General features: G+C 39.1%; 3 protein-coding genes across 4 annotated transcripts; 1 reads left to right on the plus strand and 2 right to left on the minus strand.

Moving 5' to 3' along the window:
* Positions 1 to 1,483: 1,483 nt before the first annotated feature.
* Positions 1,484 to 5,574, minus strand: LOC113533134 (zinc finger protein 90). The gene is made up of 3 exons (XM_026925031.3): positions 5,194 to 5,574; positions 3,377 to 3,751; positions 1,484 to 2,640 (listed from the first exon to the last, which is right to left on the minus strand). Exons 1-3 carry the CDS (start codon positions 5,438 to 5,440, stop codon positions 1,754 to 1,756), a joined length of 1,509 nt encoding a protein of 502 aa, XP_026780832.2. The 5' UTR covers positions 5,441 to 5,574; the 3' UTR covers positions 1,484 to 1,753.
* A 998-nt stretch (positions 5,575 to 6,572) lies between these two features.
* Positions 6,573 to 16,193, minus strand: LOC113533479 (zinc finger protein Xfin). 2 transcript variants are annotated; one of them, XM_053227572.1, is made up of 4 exons: positions 16,167 to 16,193; positions 13,504 to 15,789; positions 11,768 to 12,469; positions 6,573 to 10,831 (listed from the first exon to the last, which is right to left on the minus strand). In XM_053227572.1, the coding sequence occupies exons 2-4, from the start codon at positions 13,763 to 13,765 to the stop codon at positions 9,834 to 9,836; spliced, it is 1,962 nt and encodes a 653-aa protein (XP_053083547.1). In that variant the 5' UTR covers positions 13,766 to 15,789; positions 16,167 to 16,193; the 3' UTR covers positions 6,573 to 9,833. The 2 variants fall into 2 exon arrangements, with proteins under 2 accessions (XP_053083547.1, XP_053083548.1); XM_053227573.1 differs by lacking the exon at positions 16,167 to 16,193 and having other exon boundaries at positions 13,504 to 16,129.
* On the plus strand, positions 16,174 to 25,158 carry ncstn (nicastrin). Its single transcript, XM_026925028.3, has 17 exons — positions 16,174 to 16,315; positions 16,663 to 16,764; positions 18,098 to 18,221; positions 18,663 to 18,781; positions 19,014 to 19,159; positions 19,588 to 19,738; positions 19,843 to 19,955; positions 20,438 to 20,590; positions 20,692 to 20,796; positions 20,892 to 20,969; positions 21,075 to 21,244; positions 21,741 to 21,849; positions 21,962 to 22,060; positions 22,155 to 22,257; positions 22,356 to 22,519; positions 23,349 to 23,561; positions 23,762 to 25,158. Exons 1-17 carry the CDS (start codon positions 16,213 to 16,215, stop codon positions 23,882 to 23,884), a joined length of 2,175 nt encoding a protein of 724 aa, XP_026780829.3. The 5' UTR covers positions 16,174 to 16,212; the 3' UTR covers positions 23,885 to 25,158.
* The last annotated feature ends 1,573 nt before the right edge of the window (positions 25,159 to 26,731 follow it).

Consider the following 26,731-nt stretch of genomic DNA (forward strand, 5'->3'; position numbering starts at 1 on the left):
GCCTTAGTTGACATGACGCATCCTCAACACAAATCCCTCTGAATGAGTTCTTACCATAGAAACGATAATGTATTAGAATAAGCACATTAATATAAACTTGTGATTTGAATTACAGTCTGAACTACTGTCAGAGTAGTAGCTGCTGCTGTAGAAAATTAATCAGCATCTCCTGACTAATCAGATTCGAAAATTCAATAGCACTATAGTACACATTGTGTTATGCACATCAAACTGCTTTTTTTTAAGATCTTTAAGATTATTGGCAAATAGTTGCTGTGGAATGGTTTGTATTATTTTTTTCTAGGATTATTTCTGTTTAATGGATCAGTACACATATTTCTGAATGTCTAGGCCCACCACTTACCTTACATGGTAATTTCTTCCTGTCCTTGTTAACATACACACCCTCTTATGACCGGCTAGTTGCATTTGTTCCAACTCTAGAAGTACTGCATATTTTTCTATAATGTAAGCTGTGGTTCCTGTAGTTTATTATCCTGGGGTTTTGTTACTGTTAATTTAGTGTTAACCATTTGCCAATATGACTTGTACTTTTAATCTAAACTTAAAGGCACATCCCTTGTGCAAACAGAAATACCTTGTTTGCACATGTGACAAGACTAATAGACAATAGCTTCCTGAAATACCAGCATTTCCCTGGAAATACAAAATTTGAATTTTGGCTGTTATCAGTGAGGGAAACTGTGTGCCATCTGTTTACTCATATTTACTTATGAAGCATGTTTCAAACATGCCATATAATAATGAGGTCACATGAATTGAAAAAGAAACTTTATCATAATTGCATTATAAAACTTAAGATACAGAAAAGCATCCTAAAAAAATAAAGACAAGCTGTCTGAACATTCAGGAAAACAAATTTTGAACTAATGGCTATTTATAAGCATTTTCAAACAAATTTTGAACTATATTTTTTTTATCTGCAGTGAAATGTCTCCACCTAGTGATGCTTACACAAACTTTAAAGATGTACTGAAAATATGAGTCTAACCTGGAGAAAGATACAGATAAAGAAACTATGCACACAGTTGTTTTCTTTTAATATTTTTATGTTAGGCTATTTATTTATATAATGCATGTATGAATATGAATTGGTCATTCACCATGGAAATTATTAGCCTCTGAATTTTGATTGTTAGCTATGTGTTTTGGAAGCTCCAACTGTCATAGCAGCAACTGTGAGGAAGTGCCTAAAAGAACGTGCAAGTAGCTTTGTGGTTAAAGCGCCCCCTAGTGGTCCAGCACCAGGAACTGCAGGAAGAGTACCTACAAATTGCAAGATGCCAGTACCAATGTATTTTCCTTAATGTAAGCTTTTCCTTGAAGTATGATATTTACACTGAAAAGAAAAAAAATCTGGGATCTTTGCATATTTCCTATAAATATTTACTACTATCCAAGTAGTTCTCATGTCTTTTAGGCTCACAGGACTGAAGTATCAGACAAAAAAATAAGTGAAACATCTTTTAACTAGGTTTATTAGTCATTGTTTATTAGAATAGTCAATTTATGATAACATGTTTTCTAACAAACTAAGACTAACTCGTTATAAGCCTTTCATAGCATATTATCTAGTCATCCTATTTCCTGCTGAAAGGTAATTCAAAGAATTAAAAGACAACCACACTGAGGTACAGACAGTACTAAGTGCTCCTTTTCGTCTGAAGGCCTGTGGTGGTTTGCAAGACAAAACCTGGCCTTAAGGATGTTACTTAGAAAAACACAAATGTAATCAGGAGTTTTGTCCATTCAGAAAGTGCAAGCTGAGGTGTCTTTTGAAAGGGTAGTACCAAGCAAACGTCTTGTCACACAGAGAGCAGTGAAAAGGCCTTTCTCCAGTATGGACGCGCTGATGGGCCCTTAAGTTGGAGCCATGGGCAAAGGCTCTTCCACACTGGCGGCAAATGAAGGGCTTGCTGCCACTGTGTGCCCTCTCATGGGTGACGAGGTTCCCCCTGAGGGAGAAGCGCTTCCCACACACAGCGCAACCATACGGCTTCTCGCCTGTATGAATGCGCTGATGTCTCTTCAGGTCAGCACCACTCTGGAAACTCTTGGGACAGAAGGAGCAGGAATACAGCTTATGCCGCATGTCAGCTATTGGAAGACGCCTTGCTTTTGTCAGCATTGTGGACACCGTGGGGGTCTGTCTAATTGCTGTGGTTTGAATCACATCCTGTACATTTCTTCCTCCCGCCTGTTTTGCTTCAGGCTCAACTGTATACTCAATCTCACCAGTCACACTGAGATGAAATGCAGGATGTTCAGGGTGGGAAGCATGTATAGCTTGTTGTAGCATAGAAGAGCAGCCTGGACCTCCAACACTTACCGGAAAGCTCACTGAAGTCAAACATGGCCATGACAAAGCCGCATTGTTCATCATTCCACATGGTGCCAGTTCATTTGTTGTCTTTGTTAAAGGCTCCTCGTTCTCCTCAGTCTTTAGAAGCAACTCATTAGGGTTCCCTTCATTGCTCCTATGCTCATTAATATGATTAAAATCTGTCTCATATTTGTAGTTTGATTCTTCTTCAGAGAGATGTTTGTTATGGAAATGTGCTGAATATTGAGATTGTGGCCAAAGCTCTTCTGCAGACCCAAAGTGATTAATGTTGTCTCCTAAAAAACATAAATGTGAGGTGAGATTTAACATACTGAGCTCTACTACACAGTTAACAGTAAGAAAATTTTCAACATCAAACATGGTACAGCTAACAGAAACCGAATGATAGCAAACTAGCTAACAAGCAAACCTGACATGATTTCTGAGAGGATTTACAAGGATGTGACAGGATTCGTGTTCTTCACTGCTACATACAGCCAGTTAGCTAACATGAGCTAATCTGACAGGATTTCTGAGAGCATTTTGTCATATTCAAATCTGTTCACTACTACAGCTAGCCAGTTAGCTAGCACGAGCTAATCTGGCAGGTTTTCTGACAGAATTCTTAAAAAAAAAATAACACCAGAGCTTAAATCTCATGCTTTACATTTGCTGTGGTTCTGTGAATAATGAAATGTATCAATCTCACATTTTGTTTACGTATGTTATTTTACATAATTGTCACAGTTCCACAGTAGTGTTGGAAATCCAAACTAGGAACTCATCCCAGAACTGCATAGTTCTTGAACTGGACACTCCGTTTGGAACCCTTTAGTTCCTCAAGATTCCTGAAGTTTGGTGAAAACAAGCCTAATGTCGCAAGCTGTCATCTGTACCTCAATTCAACTTACTGACGTCCAATGCTTACACAAAATTTAATATCCTTGTATATAAGGATTATTGTACCTGTGTGCATGTGAATGTTCTGCATATGTAAAGGTCCTGCATGATCCCTTAGGATGGTCTACCTACCTGCTGTATGACTGTGTGTGTTTGTGCTTTGCTTCTGGTCAGCTTGAAAGACCTCTGAGACACACTCGGATGTGGACACAGGTGGACTCGCACCCTCTAACTTTACAGCCATAGTGTTGAGTCCTCTAATGTCAGCTACAGCTTCAGTGGTCAGTGAGTCCATAAGGATTTGGGATTCCTTCAACGGATCTCCACTTTCAGATGGGGAAAGCATACTCGTCTGACTCTGTTTACTCCCAGAGTTTGGAAGAGAATTCCTGCTTCCTTGAACCTCATTCTCCTGCAAGTTCTTCAATGGTGCTGGAGTATTTGTCTTCTTATCCCTTTCTTCATTCTGACAAGTAGGTGCTGTGCTGAGATCATCAATTCTGTTATCTAAGCAAGAGATGTTTAAACAAAACAACAAGCATTTTTTTTACTAGGGTTGATAATGTGGGTAATGAAGGAAACTGTTAGCCAGTGAAAATAGACTGACATATGAATGTAACGCTTTAAAACTATAAAAAGTCAACTCAGAATAAAGGCAACTCATTACAAAATAAATCTTGGACACCAAGTCATTCAGAGTGGACCAGTGTTGCCAACAAGCTTTGAATCCTTTTTAGATCTCTTTAGCAACTTTATTTAAAAAAAAATGTTAGTGACTGAATTCGATACAGCTCTCCAGCTCACATCACAGCTTCTTGTTATACAAGTTGAGAGAGCAGGTTCAACTTACCACCAGTGTAAATCCTGACTGAGGTGTGCTTGCACGAGTTGATTTACCTTGAACAATCACTCATCACTTTTGTTCCCAATGGCCAGTCACTGAACACCATGATTCCCAATGACCAATCACTGATCACCATTGTTCCCAATGACCAATCACTGATCACCATTGTTCCCAATGGCCAGTCACTGATCACCATGATTCCCAATGGCCAGTCACTGAACACCATGATTCCCAATGGCCAATCACTGATCACCATTATTCCCAACAACTCACCATTATTCCCAACAACCAATCACTAATCACCATTGTTCCCATTGACCAATCACTGATCACCATTGTTCACTGATTGCCATTGTTTCCAATGACCAATCACTGATCACCATTGTTCACTGATTGCCATTGTTTCCAATGACCAATCACTGAGCGCCACTGTTTGTCTTACCTGTGCATTTCTGTGTTCTTCATTTTAAACGTTCTTCTGGGATATATTTACAAATAATAAAAATTTGTCACTCTATCCGTAACCATTTCCTTCATGTCTAGTTCCCGACTGCTCACTACCACAGATCACTACCATGACTTTATAGTAATTTTTAGTAAATGTGTAAATATTTAAATTGACCAAAGTCCTATAATCTAATCTTATGTCCTATTCTAACCATTTCTATTCTTCAGAAAATCTTCCCTCTTCTTGTAATTGTGATATGCCAGTGATCAGGAGGATAAAATGAATATGCGGATTAGTTTGTTACGCCATATGGCACCTTCTAGTGAAATTGTTTGAGCAGGTATTCTCTGCTTGCTGGTTACACTGGGAAGGATTTTTCCTTTGAGTCTGCGTGAACTGCTGGAATGTGAACTGGGATTGCATTTGGGGTGGCAAGACTAATCTCAAGGTTGGCACCTACCACCCAGTGCCACCCAAGTGGCCACGCCCCTGGGCCACACCTACTGAGATTATATTCCAGATGTTTATTTTTCAAAGGGTGCCAGCTGATAAACAGCGCACAGAACCTGAATGTGAGTGAAGCTGTTCTACAGGAATGATACTGGAGTGAAGATAAGGGTCAGTAAATGCATTGCGCAGGTCCTAAATGAACTGTACCTCCATCTCGCAGATTTGCCTGAGGCTCGATTAAAGACACTGCGACCAAAGAAGGATTTTGCGCTTCTCTCTTCAGATCCCGTATTTTTCCCTTCAGGGCTTCGATCTCTTTCTGGCCCCTGTGGATCTCTAAGCGCATCTCCACACACTCGCTGTTGATCAGTTTACAGATCTCCGCCACCGCCGCTCGGGTCAGACTCTCCATCACGGAGGAAATCTGAGTCTCCAGACTCACACACGTCGGCATCTTGTCAGTCCTTATTGCAATCTACCCTCCTGTATACCAGATAAACAAATATCTCTGCCACACAGATCGGGAGTCCTCTCTCTTTTTTTTTAAACCTGCATCACTGGCTTCTTCCGCCTTACTCACACTGCAACCAGGGTTGCCAGATTGTTCTGATAATCCCTCATCACTATAAGATTAGTGATTGCAAAAGTTACTTTTCTTAACTTCGAAATAAAACTGTTACATGCGAGATTTAATATTTACATTAATATATTTCATTATTAACAGTAATAAAAATGGTCTTTATATGCTGAAGTAGTAAAGCAATCAAAACGTGATGTAACAGTATTACATATTTGGAAAAACATTTTTAAAGATACGACCAAAACAAAAGAAGAAAAGTACTAGATGCAAGGAAAATGACTAATGGAAATGGTGACATGTCGCAACAGGTTTTCAACAGGAAACACTTTTAAACACAATATCTACAAATGTATATACTGTATATTGTTGAACACTGTTTTTAATGGAGTTGGTCGATTTGTTTGCATTGTCTGTCAGAACCAATCTGGCAACCCTGTCAAATGTTACGTTGAAGGGGTGAAAATACCGTAAAACCCCGAGTGTGTGGTTGCTGCACCGTAAATTCACCTCGTCCTAATCCCAAATGCTGTACAATTATTGTCAAATAGGAATGCCGTCGTACGAAGTTAATCTCTGAATTGAGGAAGAAAATACTTGGGATAAAATTCTGTTTTCTAGCTTCGTCGTTCACACTCTACTGACTCACCTTGTCACCGAGTTTTTATTCCTAGTTCAGTTTGAAGCTAACAGTTAGCCTGTTTTGTTTACAGTGTGTTGTTACACTATGCACTAGGCAACTCAAATTTCAGTAACTGCCTTCACCTTTAGACTTTAAACTAAAACTACAACGTTTCTTGTATAAGTGACATTAAAAAAAATATATCATTAGCCTATATTATATACCAGTGTAGAGCTCTGAAAGCTAAACTGACACTCAAACACATTTTGACCAACATATGTAAGGAATGAAACATGCCTGGGTGTGCTGTTACAGCAAATTAATCAATGACAGGATGGTGTGATGCATCCCAAGATTGTTTTATTCTTCTTATGCCACAGTGATTTGCTAACAGTTACAATTTTTAATTTATTATAATGAACGACACATCACGTTTTTACCAGTTTGTACATTTAATGTGGTGGAAAGTCCGCAAGTTAGTTCCTATTATCACTTACATTATAGCAGCTAGTATAAACAGTTGTTCCCTGACCAAACTCTCTTTTCACATTAATAAGACAAAAACTCAGCTTGTCATGTTATCGAGAAACCAGAATGTCCTCCGTCCTGCAGACTTTCCCTTGGTGGAAAACATACTGACCTACAAAGCACTGACAGTGGAGACTCCTTCCATAAATGGTAAATAGTCACAGAAACTTACAGAAAGCTTCACCAAATCAACAATTATATGTTTTATATGTTTTTCCTTTGTTAAATAACAGCACATTTTCATAATCTGTTTAATAATAATTTGCTTAAATTATTGTGGAGCATCTGCCATACAAGTCTCTGTGAATGAATTATTACTATATAAACAATAACGTAGGCCTTTTAATATAAACCTGTGATTGGAATTACAGAGCCATGACTTTAGAGAATATTAATCAACACCTTCAGATTCAAGAATTCAACAGTGCAGTGGTATGAAATAAGTTATGTCCATGTTGCATGGAAGAAATATTCAAAGTCATCAAAGGCAAAAGAAACCTATATGATTGACTTTAATTGTCATTGTGTCTGGTTTTATCCAGTCCAAAAGATAGCAACACTTCACATCATCTTATTTAACCAAAATATTCACATCATCTCCAGAATTATTCATCCCTTCAAGAGAACGTGCAAGATGACTGTATACAGTATACATCACACACCATGATTTATATTTTTCACTTGGTTGGATAAACTACTTAGCTTACTTCTAATGAGAAAATACTTCTCATAATCACTTACTTTCAATAGCAGTATTTTTTCTAATAATGTGTAAACAAATTATTGAGACCCATAAATAATATTTAAAAATAAATGCAAAGAAATTGTCAGAAAATGTATGTTTTCAAAAATGCTCTGAAATTCCATAAAGTTTATTGTCACCTTTTACCCTGTACTGTTTCTCTGGGGTATAAATATGAGGTTGCACACACGTGAAGTCTCTTTGAAAATTCTGTAAGGCACAATTAGCCTAACACATATTTTCGCCTTTCTTTCTGTATGTGTCTGGAACATTCAGCCGAGGAAAGAATCTAAAAGAATAGCAATCTCTTGAGAGCATATTCTTAGCCTTAACTTCTCCGCCTACAGGCCACAAAATATTTGATATGTTTTGTACATGTTTCTGGCCACAAGCTTCAGGATCTCGATCTGATTGGCTATCTGCACGTCTGTGTATACACACTTCTGTGCACTGGTTTACAGCCAGAAAACAAACTTTCGAACACCACAGCACAATTAGTTTTTTGGAGCAGGATACATTACTGTATGTATCACATGTATAATCACTGGACTGAAATAAAATTCCTGGAATTCTGTCTGTAAAATTGACATTAAAGAGGTTTGGTAGTAAATAAGATAATCACACGTATTCGCTGACAGACTGCAGGAAAAGGTCTGTTGTTCATTTCATATGTCAGTCAAATTCATATGAAAGTAGGGGTTTGTAGGCTACAATTAGTGATAAACCATACTCTCTAGTGAATACTGGCCTGTGACTATAAAGACCATGTAATTGTCCTGCCATGTGGGTGGGATTAATGGCTCTTTTCCCTTCGTCACAACAGTATGCTAGCTCATGTAGAGTGGCATTTAGTGCTCTATTCCACACAGCTGCCCTGATGTGATGATGCATCAGCAGCAATTTAAACAGATATGTGCTAACCTCTGTCTTCCCACATTTGTAGATGCTGTGAGATAAGAAGTCACTAGCTAGTGGGTGAGAACTGGCAATGACACAACTGAGGTTCTCAAGGTAGAAAACAAGCAGATTCTGGGTTACTAAGAATAAACCATGCCATTTCTGTAAATCTTATCAGAATCGTTGACCATCACTGAACGTGTTCTTTATCAAGCAAAATGAAACAAACATTTATACATTAGCAATTCATGATTTAATAGAGTCTGCAGAGAAACAATTACAATGATGCCCAGTTTTGTTCTCAGTTTGCTGATGGCTCATATCATGTTTCTAGCTTTCCAGTGATGAAAAATACACACCATGAAACATATGATTACAGTACCAAAAGGACATATACTGTATTCCTGCCCAGTCCTGACAATTAGCTATAAATCCTATTCCTAATGGACGAAATCTCTCTCTACACTAAATTCCCCCAAAAATGAAGGCGTTAAATGGGTTTGGCTGCTACGACCTGACAGCACGTTTAATGAAAAGGGAGAGTACACGTTCTGCAGCCCAATCTAATGATAAATACAGTTACATGTGCATAATTATTATGGTTTTTATAAAGAGAAAGCACAAAATATAATATACCAACATCGAAGCCAATGGATGTTCCATGCCATCCCAGTTTTATCTGGGGACTAAAATGCCACTGCTTTAACCCACTGATTTTTAAAGCCCTGAAAACACCAACCTCCACCTTGGCTCCCAATATCCACAGAAAATGAACTCTGCCTATGAACGAATGACGAATGGACATTTGATTTGATACCGCTTACACTGCATACGCTTCCTCTTCGTATTGCCTGATTGAGTATAGTTCTCATATTTTCTGCCAAGAAATAGGCAAGATATGTGTATCTCCAGGGCTAGTCAGGGCACGTTGAGCTTATAAATGCTTGGTTAAGGCAAGTTTGTGACATGCTTGTCTATAATGATACGTTTTGCAGTCTGATGCTGTTGTCTGTAATCATGATTTTTACATCAGTGTAACAACTTCAGGGATATAACTGGCATCAGACAGCAGCACATTCTTTTTGGATTTGTATCGCAACACCAGCCTTTCACCTTAACAGTAAACACAAAATCTTTTAAAATTGGTCCTTGTGGTAAAGTCATTGTTAAAATGTGTCATTTTAAAATTGTTGTAAACTTTAAAATTTGTCCTTGATGTAGCGTTTCCCAAAAAATAGAAATACTTTGTGTAACCCTTGAATGCAGGGTTGACGGTTTGCACACAATTAATAACAGAAATGTAATTCATTGTACAGTAAATGTGGTCTACTACAGAGAAAAACAGCTGTATCAATGTACATAAATACGTACAAAGCTGATGAGTTATAAGAATCTTCCTAAAAGCATTTTTCCAGCAAAGTCTGCACTGTTTAGTTCATACAGCAGGAACTTTGAGATTAGCTGTAAGACACAGGTTGTGGTTAGTTACATTGGTGCCGGTAGCGACTGGCTCGTGTGGGGAAGCTCATGCCACACAGAGAGCAGCTGAAGCCACGCTCACCCGTGTGCGTTCGCATATGACCCTTCAGGCTGCTTTTCTGCGTGAAGCTCCTGCCACATGTCCCACAGCTGAAGGGCTTCTCTCCGGTATGCACGCGCTGATGCCGGTCCAGGTGGCTCAGACGGTCGAAACTCTTACCACAGAGAACGCACAGGAAGCGCCTCTCACGTCCATTCAAAATACGCCGCCTCCGAGGTAATGTGTCGTATGGAAAATCAGGCACCGCTGCAGTCTCTGTGGTCCTGAGACAGTCTGTGGTCGAGTTCTGATCTAAAGGTGACGCTGTGTTCGGGTCATAGGGCGCCTCTGGATTTAGATTGGACTCTTCTTCATCCAAGCAGGACGCATCCTCTTCCTCCTCTTTCACATGAATTTGGTTCACAGCAACACTTTTGGCCTTGGAGACCCCCCACGTGTGTAGGACTGTCGAGGTAGATTCTAACCGGCGTTGGTTTTGAGCTGAGGTTTGCTCGGTTATGCTAACGCAGTCAGACTCCATTGAGTCTTTCCTGAAACTTGAGTGTGCCTGAGCATCTTCCTCATCCAGGACACTCTCAGATCCAGAGTGCCTAGGCTCGTCCAGCCGACAATCGGATAACACCTGATCTTCATCCTCCTCCTCTTCCTCCCCATTCTTCTCATATAGCTCAGGTAGATCAGCTGGCTTCTTAGTTTGTCCTGCAGGGAAATTTCTAATCTTCTGATCTCCGTATGCTTGGTGCATGCTCTCTTCATCTGCGTTTATGAAGTGAGCTCCTTCTTGGCTCAGGTAGGACGAGTGTGAATTCGGTTCTTCTGTGTTTTGGTCAAAGTTGTGTGTGATCTGTTCTTCACAGTGAGTCTCCATATTCCACTCATCACTGAAGAGATTATTTTCACTCGGCAACAAAGATGCTGCATCTAAATCGCCAGTGAATCCTGAAACAAAAAGTGTTAGTGGTCAAGAAAGCATATCAGAAAAAAAAAGTAGACCCTTACCTACTGTATTTGGGTTCGAAGGATGGATGATACGGTAAATAAAAAAAAAAATGTGACGAGAGTTAATGACGTTTTTACGATACAACATATGAAAATAATCAACAAAAAGGTGGTGTGATGAAGCCCGAGCAGAGATATTGTTACTACCCTGATATTGATTATTTTTCAATAACAGCATGTCCCAAAGTGTTTATTCCTCTTATACCACAGCAAATTGCCAACACTAATCATTTTTTAATTAATTAAAACTTGACACATCAAAACAGGTCTGTGAAACAAATTATTTTCTACTCTCAGTTATGTTATAACAGCTATAAACAGTCATTCCCTCACAGAATAAAAGCACTGAAACTGGAGACTCCTTCCATAAATGTTAAATAAATTATATAAATGTCTCCTACAGAAAGCTTCACCATAGCAACGACATGTTTTTCTTTGTGAAATAACGTTTTTATAACACGTTAATAATAAAAACCTGTTTATTATAGTAAGTAATAAATAGTAAGTTATATATTATAACAGATAAGAAGTGTTATATAGTTATATAGTAAGTCTACAGTAAGTTGTTTCTATAGAAATGATAACGTATTAGAACGAGCGCATTAATATAAACGTGTGATCTGAATTGTCAGAAATACTGTCACATATATCTTCTGACTAATAAGGATATATTGCAAAAAGGTAAATGAAGGATAACAAGAGAACGGGCACTTGGATTGGATTTTTTTGGTTTTCATTCCAGCATATCCTCACCTTCGGTTTCTTATTCGCCCAAGATTTTTCATCAGGTGCATCATTAGTATTGTGACGTAACTTATCACTATATCGATATTATACCATATCGTCTATCCTTAACCAATACCTGATTGGTCTCACCTCGGTGGGTCTTCAGGTGGCTTTTTAAGCTGCTTTTCTGGGTGAAGCACCGGCCACATAACATGCAGCTGAAGGGTTTTTCTCCCGTGTGTATGCGCTGATGTCTATCAAGATGACTGAGACGATCGAAGCTCTTGCTGCAAAAGGCGCAGGCGAATCGTCTCTTCTGCAAGGCCGGCCCAACCATCGGTCTCCCTCTGGAAGCTATGCTCAGTGCGAATGAACCAAAATCACCCTGAGAATCAGGAGGTGGTTGCACGAGCACGTTGTGTGTGTGAGAGCGTGGCTGCGCTCGCAGCAATTCATCCGTAGCCGCATGCAGGCTATCCGCTGACAGCTCCTCTTCTCCACTTAGGCCCTGCGTCTCCGCTCTGCCCCCGAGCGAGTCGTAATTCTGCTCCACCTTAGAGCAATGCTCCGACCGGCGTTGACACTGATCGTGTTTGGAATAAAAATGAGGGTCTTGTATCTCCGTGTTGTTCTCTGATGACCACGTCTGGGCCAGTTGGTCATCATCAGCAGAACCGGAGTGTAAGTCAGGCTCTGTTCTCGTGCACTGGTTTCCATCTTCTACTGCCTGCTCGTCGTCCACGCTTTCAAGCTTTACAACCACTCTGGATGCTGCTGCGTCGCCACTCCTCCTGTCTGAGTCCTCGATCCCAGGCTCCCTTTCTTCGTCTCTTTGATCATTTTCTTTGGCACCTGTGGAGGTTCAGAGAGCACAGATTAAAACCTCACCGCCAAATTCTGTTACCCTTATATCTTATATATATGTTTTTTTTTTTTTGTTTTTTTTTTTTTTTTAGCAATTTCTGGTTATTATTCTGTATTATTTTGGTTTATGTTTCAGATTATTGTCAGACAGATTCGTTAAAAGCCCCAAATCGTCATAAAATAAATGTGGCATGATCATAAAAGTCTGGAAAAAAGTCTGGAATTTTATTTTATTTTATTTTTATTTACACTGGAGAAAATTGAGTACTGGGTGCAAAGTTCACCACCAAAGTTTCTGGGTATATATATATATATATATACATACACTTTTTTTTTTTTTTTTTTTCAAAAAAACAAAAAAACAGAACTCCAGGGCGGCATTGCGGTGAGGAGTTTATGTGCATATTCTTGTTTCCCGTCTCCATATGGGTTTCCTCCGGGTTCTCCAGTTTCCACCCACCTCCCAAAAAAGATTCCAGCAGGTGGATGGACTATAAATCGCCCCTGGGTGTGAATGTGTGTGTGCATAGTGCCGTGCAATGGACCGGCATCCCATCCAGGGTGTATTCCTGAATCGTGCCTGGTGTTCCCTGGATAGGGACCACCATAGTTTCACCAGGATAAAGCGGTTGAATGAATTAATAAAAAATACAGGTTTGAAAGAAAAACAAAAAGAAATAAGAACAAATGAACTGAAAGAAAAAGTCTTAAAAGAAGTTTTGTTGTGACCGCTATCAGTCTGCAGGCCTGTTGAGAAGAAGATAGTGTATGTGTTACAAAAGATAAACTGTTTTTTTATGTCACTATTAATATCTTAACACACCCCATATGATCACTTTTACTTCTAATAATTAAGGAAACTATAATACTTGACCTTAAATTTATTTTTCCTCTTTCTAAGGGTGTGTAAACTTTTGCACACACCCTATTATCTGTGTAATTTAGATCTTCTACAAAGAGCACCAGGATGAATAAGACATCATGAGGACCATCCAGTGAAAGGCTTGATGAGGTCACGTCACCTTTGAGCGGCTGTCCGGGGCGCGCGCCACTCACACACTGGCGGACGAGCGCGCGCCGGGTCTCGCGCAGCTCCTCGGACACCATCTGCAGATTGCGCTTTAACGAGTCGATCTCGTGCTCGCGCTCGCAGATCTCCAGCCGTAACATAACGACGCCATCGTCCACCACTTTGCTTATTTCAGCCACCGCGGCTTTGGCGAGCTCGTCCATGATCGATGCTATTTGCTTTTGAAGAGCGACACCGCTGGACATGTTGTCCATCTCATTTACATAAAACACAGAACCGAATCCAAAGCCAGAAGTTTCCGTCACGGCTCCTTTCCACCTCTTCAGTTCAGCAGAAATGGCAAAGCTGAGTTTTTATTACTGCACACTTTGCCAAAAGACAAGGATTGCGTTGTTTTATGCCAGGACAACCACACAACGGAAGAAGAGACACTAACGCGTGGTTGCCAGATCTGTGTAGATAAAACCAAAATAATTTTCTGCTTAATACATAACAATACCATGATTATTATTATTGTTGCCTAATATAGTGCATACTTTATATTATATATACTATACTATACATTATACAATAGTTACAAAATTACACTTATCCGTTTCCCTAAAAAGCTCATCCACAAAATTATAATCTCACTTTACTGCCATGAATAAATTAAAGTTATGAGAATACGTCTAACATAAGTAACATAACAGAAGTCTAATCCAGTCATGAGCAACAAAATACATTCATGCATTATCTTTACAGTGTCTGTATATACACTATAATGCCAGAAGTTTGTGATACCTGACCATTACACTCATATGTTCTTGCTGAACTTATAGTTCCAAAGTTAGTCCCCACCTTGCAGTTAGAATAAGCTCCACTCTTCTGGGAAGCTTTCCACTACATTTTGGAGCATGGCTGTGGGGATTTGTGATCATTCAGCTACAAGAGCATTAGTGAGATCAGGCGCTGATGTTGGGTGAGGAGGTCTGGGGTGCAGTCAGTGTTCCAGTTCATCCCAAAGGTGTTCAGTGGGGTTGAGGTCAGGGCTCTGTGCAGGACACTCGAGTTCTTCCACTCCAACCTTCACACACCATGTCTTCACGGAGCTGGCTTTGTGCTCAGGAGCATTGTCATGCTGGAACAGGTTTGAGCCTCTTAGTTCCAGTGAAGGGAAATCTTAATGCTACATCATACAATGGCGTTCTATACAACTAGTGCTTCCAACTTTGTGGCAACAGTTTGAGGAAGACCCAAATATGGGTGTAATGGTCTGGTGTCCACATACTTTAGGCCATATTATGTATCTTTAATTCAGTATATTAAGTATATTATCGCTCCCAGATAGCAACTCACCGTAAGACATTTCAAGTTGGTTAAACTTAGAAATGAAAGTTCACCTGCTGCCTTAAAAACGTGAGTAAACTCAAGTAGAAGATAACCTTCGTTTCAACTCAAAGTCAAGTCAAGACAGTGACTCAAAGTCAAGACAATGGATTACTTTAAGTTTAATTTTTGAAAACTTATAAACTTGAGTTCAATATCCAAAACTTGTCATGACAATTGGAGTTAAAGAGAAGAAATAAGTTCACATAACTTAATGGGGCTATCATGTTTTATAGTGCTGATGTTGGCCCCGTATAATGTGATGCCAGTGCTAGCAGTGTAAATTTAAAGGAGACAGAATGATAACCATTCGCCCAATAATGTCCCAATAGACAAAATTACACTGGCACCCAGTGTTGCTAAAATAGCTGATGTTGGCAAAGGTGCATTTTCAACACAGGTAACAAACTGACGTTGGCCCAATGGGCCAATGACCAGCGTCAGCCATTTCTCTGGGCCAACATTGGGTCCCAGTGTTGGCTCAATATAATTTTGTCCATTAGGCCAGTATTGGCACAAGTTTAGTTTGCTCCTGGGGTTGTTAGGAAAAGTGAACCTTTGCCAACATCATCCATTCCACTAGGTTAATTTTGGGTTGTTTTAAATTAAGGCCAACCACCCCATAGGATACAGTGCCTTCTAGAAGGCTCCTACTTGGTAGAAAACATGCTGAAGTGCTCTCTTGCACGCCCTTCCAGGGGAGAATACGGGACGCAAAGCCCTACACGGTTCCCCTACGTGCAAGGAAACATGATGAAGTCCCTTCCTGTGGCCTGTGGAGACCCACTGCGTGTAGGAGGGTCTCTTTTTTATTTTTTTTCACCCCTGCCTTCCAGCCAGCTTGTGTCCGCCCCTGATCTCGTGAATGCATAACGCCCAAATGTTCCACGTGCAGGTACACCTGGCAACCCTGCATTGAGGTTAAGGCGCTACCGTAAACACGGAAATAAACACGCATAGAAAAATACAACAGCGTTTTAATGAAGAAATATAGTTTTAATTTAATTTACAGTTTACCTAATACACCAGAAAACAAATTAAAGCGTTGCATTTTATCCAACCAAAATACCAAAGTTTTTTCATATATATCATGTTTTTGATTACCAAACGCTAAAAATTGCCCACCACTAAGTGGCAGTAAATTGTTTTTAAAATATTTTTAATATTTAAGTTTTTTTTCCCACAGCAACGCTGAAAATACCGTATATAGTGTACTACATAGAACGTAAAAGAGATTGTTTTATACCCAATTTAGGGAACCTATATAGAAATGTAGTATTAGGATACAGCCTGAGGGTCTAGAGCGTTCCAAACCGGAACCGGAAAAGACCTTATGGACTTCCTTTGTTTTGTCAGAAGTGTAGAAAAAAACAGGAAGATGGGACCTATATCCTCAAAATGGATTCAGTTGTTGCTTATTTGTTACTTTTATTCACGTAAGTCATAAGAATGACGTTTTGCTGTTTCAAATTAGATACAGCTTCTGTTGTAATTTATGAATTAGCTCAAAATGAGCTGGTGTTTCGCTCTTGCTAACTTTGTTAGCAGCCATGGTTGGTTAGCCGGGACCGCTGGCTTCAGCTGGGTTCATTCCACTTACCATGTTTCCTTTGATTACAGACATGTTTTCATTTCTATTTCTACTTGTCCACGCTTTAGTGTCTAGTTATTGATCATAACAATGTGTATACACGCGTTTGTTGTTGTATAATGGCATAGAGAGAGTCTCAGAACTGCACTGTACATGTGCTTTACAGAGTGCTGTGTCATTTCTTTCTCTCAGATGTAAGCTGTAGCTCTGTAGAGCAGAAGATCTATGTGGTCCTGAACAAGACGACTCCCTGTGTCCGGCTTCTCAATGCCACCAATCAGATCGGGTGTCAGTGTGAGTACAGTGCCAATGAAGTATAGGATAATCCAGCTAACAACCTGTAAACCTGTTTATACTGTTCACACCAGGCTTCAGGTTAATATCTGACTGTTTTATCAGAACAGAATGTCAAATGACATGAACACCACAAACACCTACGTCTACTGTTATGTCTGATATAGGGCTCCACAATTTATCGAAATATCACAAATGTAAATATCGCGGTATGCATATTGCAAGGGCTTGCGATAACTAACTGAATGATTTTAATACTTCAAAAAGTTACCAAAACTCAAAGTTTTAGGGTGACACAGATAGATTTTAGTCACTTAGTTTATTCAATATCGTACAGCCCTGGTCTGATATATTTTGGAGTGATGTTATTAGTTTCTAGGCGAACCCTCTGAAGCTTTCTCTTGGTTTACAGAGTGCAGTTTTTCCCCACACTCGAACTTTCCTGCTAATAAAACCCTAAAGCAATAAAATACACTCGCCGGTCTTGTGTTAAATACTGTATGTAAAGAAAAACACAACATTGTGTGCTGGTATAGGAAATTGATTAATGATTAGGTGGTGTGATGCGACCTGACAAAACTGAATCCTGAAACAAAGCTGTTACTGGTCCAAAACATAATAGAAAGAAAATGTAGCTAATACCTGTCGTATACACGTATACAAGTTGGAGGAATGGAGGATATGGGGAAATATACTCACATAACAATAGTTAAAGATGGTTTATGGTGCAATAAAGTGAATAACAATAAGATGGTGTGTTACTGTTACCGCCCCGAAAACAAGTGATCTAAGTGTTTTATTCCTTTTATTCCACAATGATTTGACAATTACAAATATTAATGAATGACACTTATACTTTTTATCTATTTATAGTTATGTTTATTGTTGTGGAAGATTGTTGAGACAAGTTAGTTCTTGTTATCACTTATGTTATGGCAGTGATAACCAGTCATTCCAGCACAACGTCCTCTGTCCTGAAAAATGGTGGAAAAGCTTACTGACTGTTACAGAGCACCGACAGCAGAGACTCCTTACATGAACGTTAAATAAAAGAGAATTATTAGTTTTAGATTATGTAGAGCTCCTACCATGCAAGTCCCTGTGAATGAGTTGTTACTATAGAAATGCTAACAAACAGTTAGAATGAGCGCATTAATATAAAGCTGTGATTTGAGTTACAGCTGGAACAACTGTCAGAGCTGCTGTTATAGAAAATTAATCAACCTCTGAGCATATGCCATAATATTCTGCAAAACATTAATAAATATGTGATTTGTCTGCCATTGTGAATGAACAGCGTTCATCTGACTAGGCAACATTTCTTGTTCTCTAGCATCCATATCAGGAGACACGGGGGTTCTCCATGTGCTGGAGACGGAGGACGACCTGGACTGGATCGCCAAAACGGGACCTCACGCTCCATACATAGTGCTCATGGAGTCGCCCGCCTTCACCAGGTGCTGTTAGCAAACCATCAACACACACACTTTCTTTTTGTCTTTCTATTCTTTTTCTTGTCTTCTTTTTTCATAGGTTTCCCTTGTTCTTTTTCCTTCCTTTTTTTCTTTCTTTTCTTTTCATTAAATTGGTTTCTCTTTTTTCTTTCTTTCTTTGTTTCTACCTTTTTCTTTTCATTACATTGTTTTCTTTTTCTTCTTTATGATTTCTTCCCTTTACCTTTTCTTTTTTTTTTTTCATTCATTTTGTTTTTTCTTTCCTTTTTTTATTGTCATTGTTTTTCTTCCTTTACTTCTTCCATTTCTTTGCTTTCTTGCTTTTGGTCCTATCTTCCTGTGTTCTTTCTTACTTTTTTACTTGCTTTCTTGCTTGCTTTACTCTTTCTTTCTTTGGTTAATACTGAGCGTGTCCTCTCTCTCTCTCTCTCTCTCTCCATGCAGATCCACAATGATGAGGCTGAAGAACTCCACCCGGGTTGCAGGAGTGGCTGTCATTTACACGAGCACACCTCCAGATAAGGGATTCTCTCCTCACACGTCGTGCCCCAACCAGAACACAGGTTTGTATGTGTGTGTTTGTGTGTGTGTGAGAGAGAGAGAGAGAGAGACTGTACTTCTTGTAAAACAAGAAACAATTAAACTTGAAAAAACACAAATTAGTCACTAAACGTATACACATATATGTTTAGTGTATATGTTTAGTGACTAATTTGTGTTTTATTGAATTTGTCATTATTTGTTCATTTGTTGCACATTTTTCGAATGTGTTATTTTGGTCTTGATTACTGTCAGGCGTGTACACCGAGAACTACGGCCCTGAACTGGCCAACTGCAGCGCTACAGTGTGGAACCCTCTGGGGAATGGCTTGTCGTACGAAGACTTTCCTTTCCCGATTTTCTCTCTTGACAATGACAATGAGACGCAAGTCATTCGCAAGGTGGGTGTTTGTGCCTGGGCAACTTATAGGCATCCCATGATGTAGGAAATTTAAGCAATTAAGGAATATTTTTAAACCTTGTACATGCTCTTTCTGAATCTCTGTTTTATTTGGTATATGATGCACCACATAGTTACTGGAATACCACTATGTTATACCTTGTGTAGTGAGCATATATAGTGAATACAAAGCCTTTTGCAAGAGGCTTAAACTGAAGCGAAAAAAAGAGGCTTGAAGACAAGTTGAAGATGGAGGGTCTTTACATGTATTCAGCATTGCCTAAGAAATACATGACTGAATTCTTTAAAAGATGCTTATGAGCAGATTTTCTAGCCAAAAAATTAGCCATATCTTTATTGCAGTTTGTGCTCACTCATTCACTTACTCACTCTCTCTCTCTCTCTCTCTCTCTCTCTCTCTTTCTCTAGTGTTATGAGGATCATAACGTGCGCGTGAATGGCAGTGCTCCTGAGTACCCACTGTGTGCCATGCAGCTCTTCTCTCACATGCATGCAGTCACAGACACAGTGACCTGCATGCGACGCACGGACCTGCAGAACAGCTTCAGCATCAACCCAGGTATACACACACACATATAGTGTATGACTTTCACTAAAGAGCAACCTGTTGCCCAGACAAACAACCTGTATTTAAGTACACGGTTTCCGTATCTCATCCATCAGAGCAGCTGTGCGATCCTCTAATGGACTTCAACGTGTGGGCGACCATCCGACCCATTAATGCCACCGCCAAGGGACACAAGGAGAACGAGAGCATGGTGATTGCAGCAACCAGGGTGAGTGCTGAGATTGACGTAGGGATGTCTCCAATAGCTTGTCTGTTTGGTTCCCGTTGCAGTGAAAGCAGCAGCCAATTTACTGAACTACCACAAACATACTGTTAAATTTAGTTTTAGCATTTTTAGATGCCAGAGTGTGGCATCTGTTTTAGTTTTGTATTTCTATGAACCCTCAGTTTAATGTTTAAAAAGTCAGAAATGAGTTACATGAGCCACTGTCCTCCAAACCTAAAGAAATACTGACTCTTCCACTACATCTACTGTGATATGCCAATACTTATAGAATCTAACACAGCTGGGAAAAAGTGTGTCTTGTGGTTGTGCAGGGCCTTGTGACAGGGTTGCTCTGTGTTCCTTAGTAGTAGACAAGCAAGCTTTGTTCTGGCTGTCTATACCACTCTTTGTCTTCTGAATATATATGTATATATCACTTTGTTTTTCACTCTCTCTCTCTCTCTCTCTCTCTCTCTCTCTCTCAGTTGGACGGGCGATCGTTTTTCTATGACATCGCTCCATCAGCAGAGGGAACAGTGTCTGGCATCGTGACGCTGCTGGCTGCTGCCGAGGCCCTCCGCACTGTCACTCAAGTGGCTCCGCCCCCACGCAATATTTTCTTTACCTTTTTCCAGGGGGTGAGTGCGTTTTTGCATATATGCTCCAGCGCTGTTACATTGTGTGTTGTGTATGTAACTCTTCAGTATTTCACTCTTTCTCCGCTCACTGTGTGTCTTAGGAAACATTTGATTACATCGGTAGCTCCCGGATGGTATATGATATGCAGAACAATAAATCAGTGATTGATTTTGACAACGTGCACTCATTTCTGGAGATCGGGCAGGTTTGTGATGTGCCCAACACACCCACACATTCTCTTGCATGTACACACACACGCACACAAACACAACACACAGAATAACTCTGCTGTTTTTGCAGGTGGGGCTGTGGAATAAACAGAACCTGTGGATGCATTCGGATCCTGTATCTCGGAGGAACGACACAGTGAATGAGGAGGTGGGTGATTCAAGAGGCATAAAAAAAAATCAAGCAACAAGTGAAAAAGTCTCAGTGCCATGGTGTCCTAATGTAACTCCCCGGTTCTCTTTTGTCGAATTCAAGGTTAAAGCTCTGGTGACCAACATCAAGTCTGCAGCCTTCACATTGAATCTCTCAGTGGATGAACCAAATGCCACTCAGGCCTTACCTCCCTCCTCCTTTCAGCGCTTTCTGAGGGCTCGGCCAATCCCAGGAGTGGTGCTGGCAGATCATCGATCCTCGTTTCTCAACAAGTAGGAGGGTTTATATTCACGTTAAGACTGTCAGAACAAATTTCACTTCTCAAATACTATATTCAAATGTTTGTAAAATTTACCTTGTGTTTAAGATCTGCTTAATAGTCCATTAAAACATTCATTTAATGAAATTTTTGGCTAAATGACAGTTGCATTTCCAAAATAAAAACAACCACGCACATGTCTTAAACATGCAGGTGTATATATATATATATATATATATATATATATAATATAAATTTTAACTGGTACGTAGTCAAATTCTCCTGGTAATCAGAAAAGCGTGATGTCACTTATGCTTAGTCTGTTGCTAACACCTTGCTAAATAGTGTCACATGATTTACTGGTGCCATACTGATTAGTATGATAGAATGCAGTTTCAGTTGCAGCCTGTGATTGTGGGTGTGAGTGTGTTTAAGTAATTGTCAAGTAAAATATTGAGGCACATTGAGTCAAATTAGTTTTATTAAATGTTTTTGCCTGTGTTTTATAGGTATTATGAGAGTCTGTATGACACGGCAGAGTACCTGAACGTGAGCTACCCTCCCACTTCCAGCCTGAGCCCAGAGGAGCAGCTAGAGTATGAGACTGAGGCCGCCAAGGTACCATTACCTTAGTCAGAAGTACAATTATAACAGTAAAACCTTCGTGCGTGTTCTCATTTGGTTGCAATGGTGGTTGTATGCCTAATATCTCTCTCTCACCATTTTCTAGTCTCTGACTGAAGTGGCTACTCTGGTAGCTCGCTCACTGTATAAGCAGGCTGGAGGGGAAGATGGCATGCTCAAAAACATCACTGCTGATACAAAAACGGTGAGTCACATGACTCTGATTCACTCATATGATCATTTGATCTGTTGCTAGAGGAAGTGGAGGCACTGAAATCATATCTCTCTCTTTGTTTCAGATGGCCAAGTTGCTGTATGGCTTTCTTGTTAAGTCCAATAACAGCTGGTTCCGTTCCCTGCTGCCCCCTGACGTGGTGTCAAGGGAGCGTAATACCATCTTGGGTCTGTTTTATTATTTTTTTCCTAAATATACTTACCTAACACACACTTTTCAAGGCTCTCTCATTCATTCTTGTTCTTGTTCCTTCCATCCTCTGCAGATTCAGGCCCTCCTCAGTATTACGTCAGCCTGTCGCAGACCCAACAACCAAAGAGTGTGACCACTTTTGTGAAGTACATTCTGGCCAATATGACTGGCACTGTCACCAGCCTGAACCAGAGTCAGTGCCAGAATCCGAAAGACATTCCTGGCGAGAGCAAAGATGTACGTCTTCATCTAGTCAAATAAATACACTTGAATACATTAAAGCTGTCAGAATCTTGGCAGTTCCAGTTTCACTGACTGTGCACTTGTTTATATCAGTGCGATGGGGAAAATCTTTTGAACACTCTTTATCGGAAGATTATATAGGAAGATAGAGCTTCACAGTGGGCCATCTAAGTCCCACTAAATGCAAAAAAAAAAAACATGATTTTGTAAATGGGTGTTTGGGTCATATTTAATTTAATAATAATTAGTTTAGTATTGTAGCATCTCTGGACATGGCACAAAGATGTCTGTAAACCCGTTAAACCACAAATATAAGAGCCGGATTATGCATAGTGAACTCCAGGCACCTGTTAAATTTGTGGCTTAATAAGAGTGACATCCTTGTATTGTTTCACAGGAATATGTTAAAGGAATTAAAATGTTTTATCTAGGAAAAAAAATGGATAACTGCAAAATATCAGAATTTGGTAATAATTCTATCAGCGCATGAACATTCAGTACTCTGTTAAACTCTAAGTGCATCAGTAAATAACCGGATTTCTTTCTTACATACATTTGCTGTTGATTTGCAAAGTCATTAAAGACAAAGGCCATGTTTTAGTTCTTCAGTAATGCTAGAACATGCACAGAAGGCAGATTAATAGTACACATGCACTGGAGAACGTGATTATTAAGCTATAATCCAGCAGCAGATTTCTTCTGATCATATGCTGTATAAAGGACCACCTAATTTAGACAATGGTCATATTATTGGTATGTTTGTAAAGACACTCGCTCACTGTTGCACTGTACTGAGAATTTCTCTCTTGCTGTTCTGTCTCAGTTGTACTCGTATGAGTGGGTGTCTGGCCCTGAGTCAGAGAACCACACAAAAGGGGAACCTTTTTGTGTACGCGCACCTGTGCGCCTGGCAAAAGCAGTGTCCCCCGCCTTCGAGCTTCGGCAGTATGGTTCCAGGGAATACTCCACATGGACAGAGTCGCGCTGGAAGAACATCGGAGCACGTATCTTTCTAGTCGCAAGTCCACAATTACAGGTAATGTAGTGAATCCAATATAGCAGTTGATTTTGCTTTATTAATTGAGGAAAATAATCATTATAATTGAAATATGATTTGTTGTGTAGCTTTTTACACCACCAACAGTCTTTAAAAGGTCAGTTTTAATCTGTGCAAACTGTCAAACTGTAAAAAAAAAAAAAAACATTTTTTTTCCCCTCCCTCTCCTTGTCTCACAGATGCTGACACTAGGAGTAGGCATAGCTGTTTTGCTGGTGTCTCTAGTGGTGACGTACTTCATCAGCTCAAAGGCAGACATTCTGTTCAGTTCTGCCCATGATGCCACAAGTACCACCTACTGAACACACTCATGCTCAGCCCACAGATCATCCCGCACACATATACATTCATACAGACTTTATTACCACTATTCAGTCTCCCGCATTAATTTATAACTCAGTACCACTGTTCAGTCTCCGGCATTGCAACGTCATACACAGATGTCTATGCATCCACCTGTCGTTGTGCAAAGGACCATCTTGCAGGAATGTTTACTCATATGCAGACCCGCTCTCCTGAAATAACTTTATTCCAAGCTGGTAGAGAAAATGCACCATAATATTTAAAGACTTTAACTAGACCTGGTCACACTGGATTGAACTCGACATTTTAAGGCCAGGTTTACAGACTGTACAGAAATATACATGCGGTAGGAAGTTGATGTCCATAATTTCTTCTGTTCCTTTTTTAAATTGCAGAATTTTCATTTGTGCTTACTGTACTCTGGGTTTGTCACTAATCTTAAGTTTTGTTTTTTTTTTTAATGTATAAATAGTGCTTGTGTAACTTGTGTGTGCATGAATATTAAAGAAGCAGTTTGTAATTTTTAGAGCCCTCTGCTGTCTGTAAAGCAAATCATTTGAAATGGAAAGAAAAAATGACTAGCCCCATGCCCAGCTGACCTCACCTGTAGCTGGAACCGACCTCCCTCAGTTGAAGCTATTTGCTTCAACTGGGGAATGAGCTAATTTCCGGGCCAGAAAGATGTAAACAGAAACCTGAAAGGAACAAATTAATCAGATTCATTACATCCATTACAATATTGGGAATCACACATTTTGTAAATGGCCTTTGAGCTTCTGTGGTTATTACAGGTTTAGAAATGCTTTTAAAAATTACCAACTGCATCTTTAATTTGTGTGTGTGTGTATGTGAGACAGAAAATGAGGAGTGAGATAACTGATGATTATGATGAATATGATTGCATTTGTCTGTATGATCATTTCAATATAGATCATTTGTGTATCTGGAAGCAGTATGTGCAATAGGTATTACAGAATCCATTAAACTTTGTGTGTAAGGTCTCCAAAAGAGACTGAATTATTTCCTGACCAGTCTGAAAGACCACTCTAAACTCTAAAGTGGAAAGACATGTATAGTTGTTTTGTCTTCTGTAACTGTAAATCTCTGCAGTTACCAGAGCTCCATATTAAACAGATTGAGAACACTGATAAAGCAAATTAACAGATGAACTGCTTTATTTTCTTGTGTCATTGTTGTTGTTTTTTTCTGTGAGAATGAATGAGAGTAGAACATGATGCTTTGATTACTGAATAAACATGGATTATTTGACAAAGCTTCCACTTGTGATTATTTCATTTAAAATACAGAATTTACTTTAAATGACTAATTTGTTTATATTTTGGGAAATTGCAAGTTTGTTAGAAAATATTGTGAGTGGGTACAAACAAAAATAATGACTGCAAGTGAGATTGGTTAATATTCCACTGGGAGTAAAATTAAAAAATGTTCCCCTCCCCCAACACACACACCTCTAAGGTGTAACTACGTAAATGAGCGTTGTTGGTGCAACGCTTTATATTTTAATCCTCTAACATGATTGTCATTGGCTATGTTATAAAAAGGAACATTTGATCATTGAAGAAACATGGTGATTGAGTTTGGGTGTGAGATGGGAATACACAGACACTCATTCACACCTAGGGGCAATTTATTGTAGTCAATCCACAGGCATTGTTTTGGAACAGTGGTAGGAAACCTTCACAGAAATTCTGCGTAAACAGTAACACAAGCTCAGGATTGAACCTTGGACCTTGGAGCCGTGAAGCACTAATGCCTCCACTGAAACACAGTGCAGCCTTGTTCCTTGTCCACTTGCCAGAAAAGAATTAGAAGATATTTTGGCTGCAAAACTGAACCCAGAATACTGACAGCTTAAGATCAAGCCATGTTTTTTGTTTTTTTTTAACTCCATAAAACAATTAAATATTCAAGCTTTATTCAATAACACACTTTATTCAGAGGCATTTATTTGTTTTTCTGTTTTTTTGTCTTTTAATTCAACATTTTTTAACATGACATATGAACCATGAGAAGAAGCCAGGGGTACAGGCATAGACAAAAACTACCAAAAGCTACACAGCATTCTGTAACAACAAACAAACAAACAAATAAAATTACACAAAAACATTAAATTGTGAGCATATATTCTTTGTTTTGGCAGCTTTTCTGTTACAGGAAGTGGAAGTGGACAAAGAGTTAATATAAATTCTAATATCTTTATGAAAGTGAGAGAAAAGGTGCTTTTAATACCTTACATTTGTGGATAAAATATTTTGCTAACAAAATAATTAAATTACAGAGATAAAATGCACTTTTATATAGCTTCTCAAAAATGAACAATCCAAACAAAATGTCTTTAAAATATAGCTCAAAATTGTTATGTATGAAGTTTGAGATGAACTGACAAATATCCTGCCAGTTTTATAGTGTGATCACTCTGCCAAAAAAGATGTAAAACAGTCTCTGGAAAAAGATCAAGCCATGTGACTATAGTTAATTTAGGCCCTCAACACCAAAACATACACTGAAGTATTTTAAAGCAAATTTCAGTTCAAAACTATATAAGACTACATGAACTGAACTAACTGTTCCCACATTGTTTTACACACAAGTAGAACATTGCCAGTTCCTAACTATAACTGTAACTCGCAACCTTTGTAGTAATATTTTGAATCTGAAATGTTGAAATTTTAGTAAGTTTCTTGTCTGCTGTGACTTTTAAAAGAACAGATTATTATTATTATTTAATATAAATTAAATTTAAATAAAAAATAAATATGTATTTATTTATATTTATGGAAATATAAATATATATTTATATTTAGATAAATACATTTCTATCATTT

The sequence above is a fragment of the Pangasianodon hypophthalmus genome, chromosome 21 (assembly GCF_027358585.1).
Source record: "Pangasianodon hypophthalmus isolate fPanHyp1 chromosome 21, fPanHyp1.pri, whole genome shotgun sequence".
Taxonomy (NCBI): Eukaryota; Metazoa; Chordata; class Actinopteri; order Siluriformes; family Pangasiidae; genus Pangasianodon; species Pangasianodon hypophthalmus.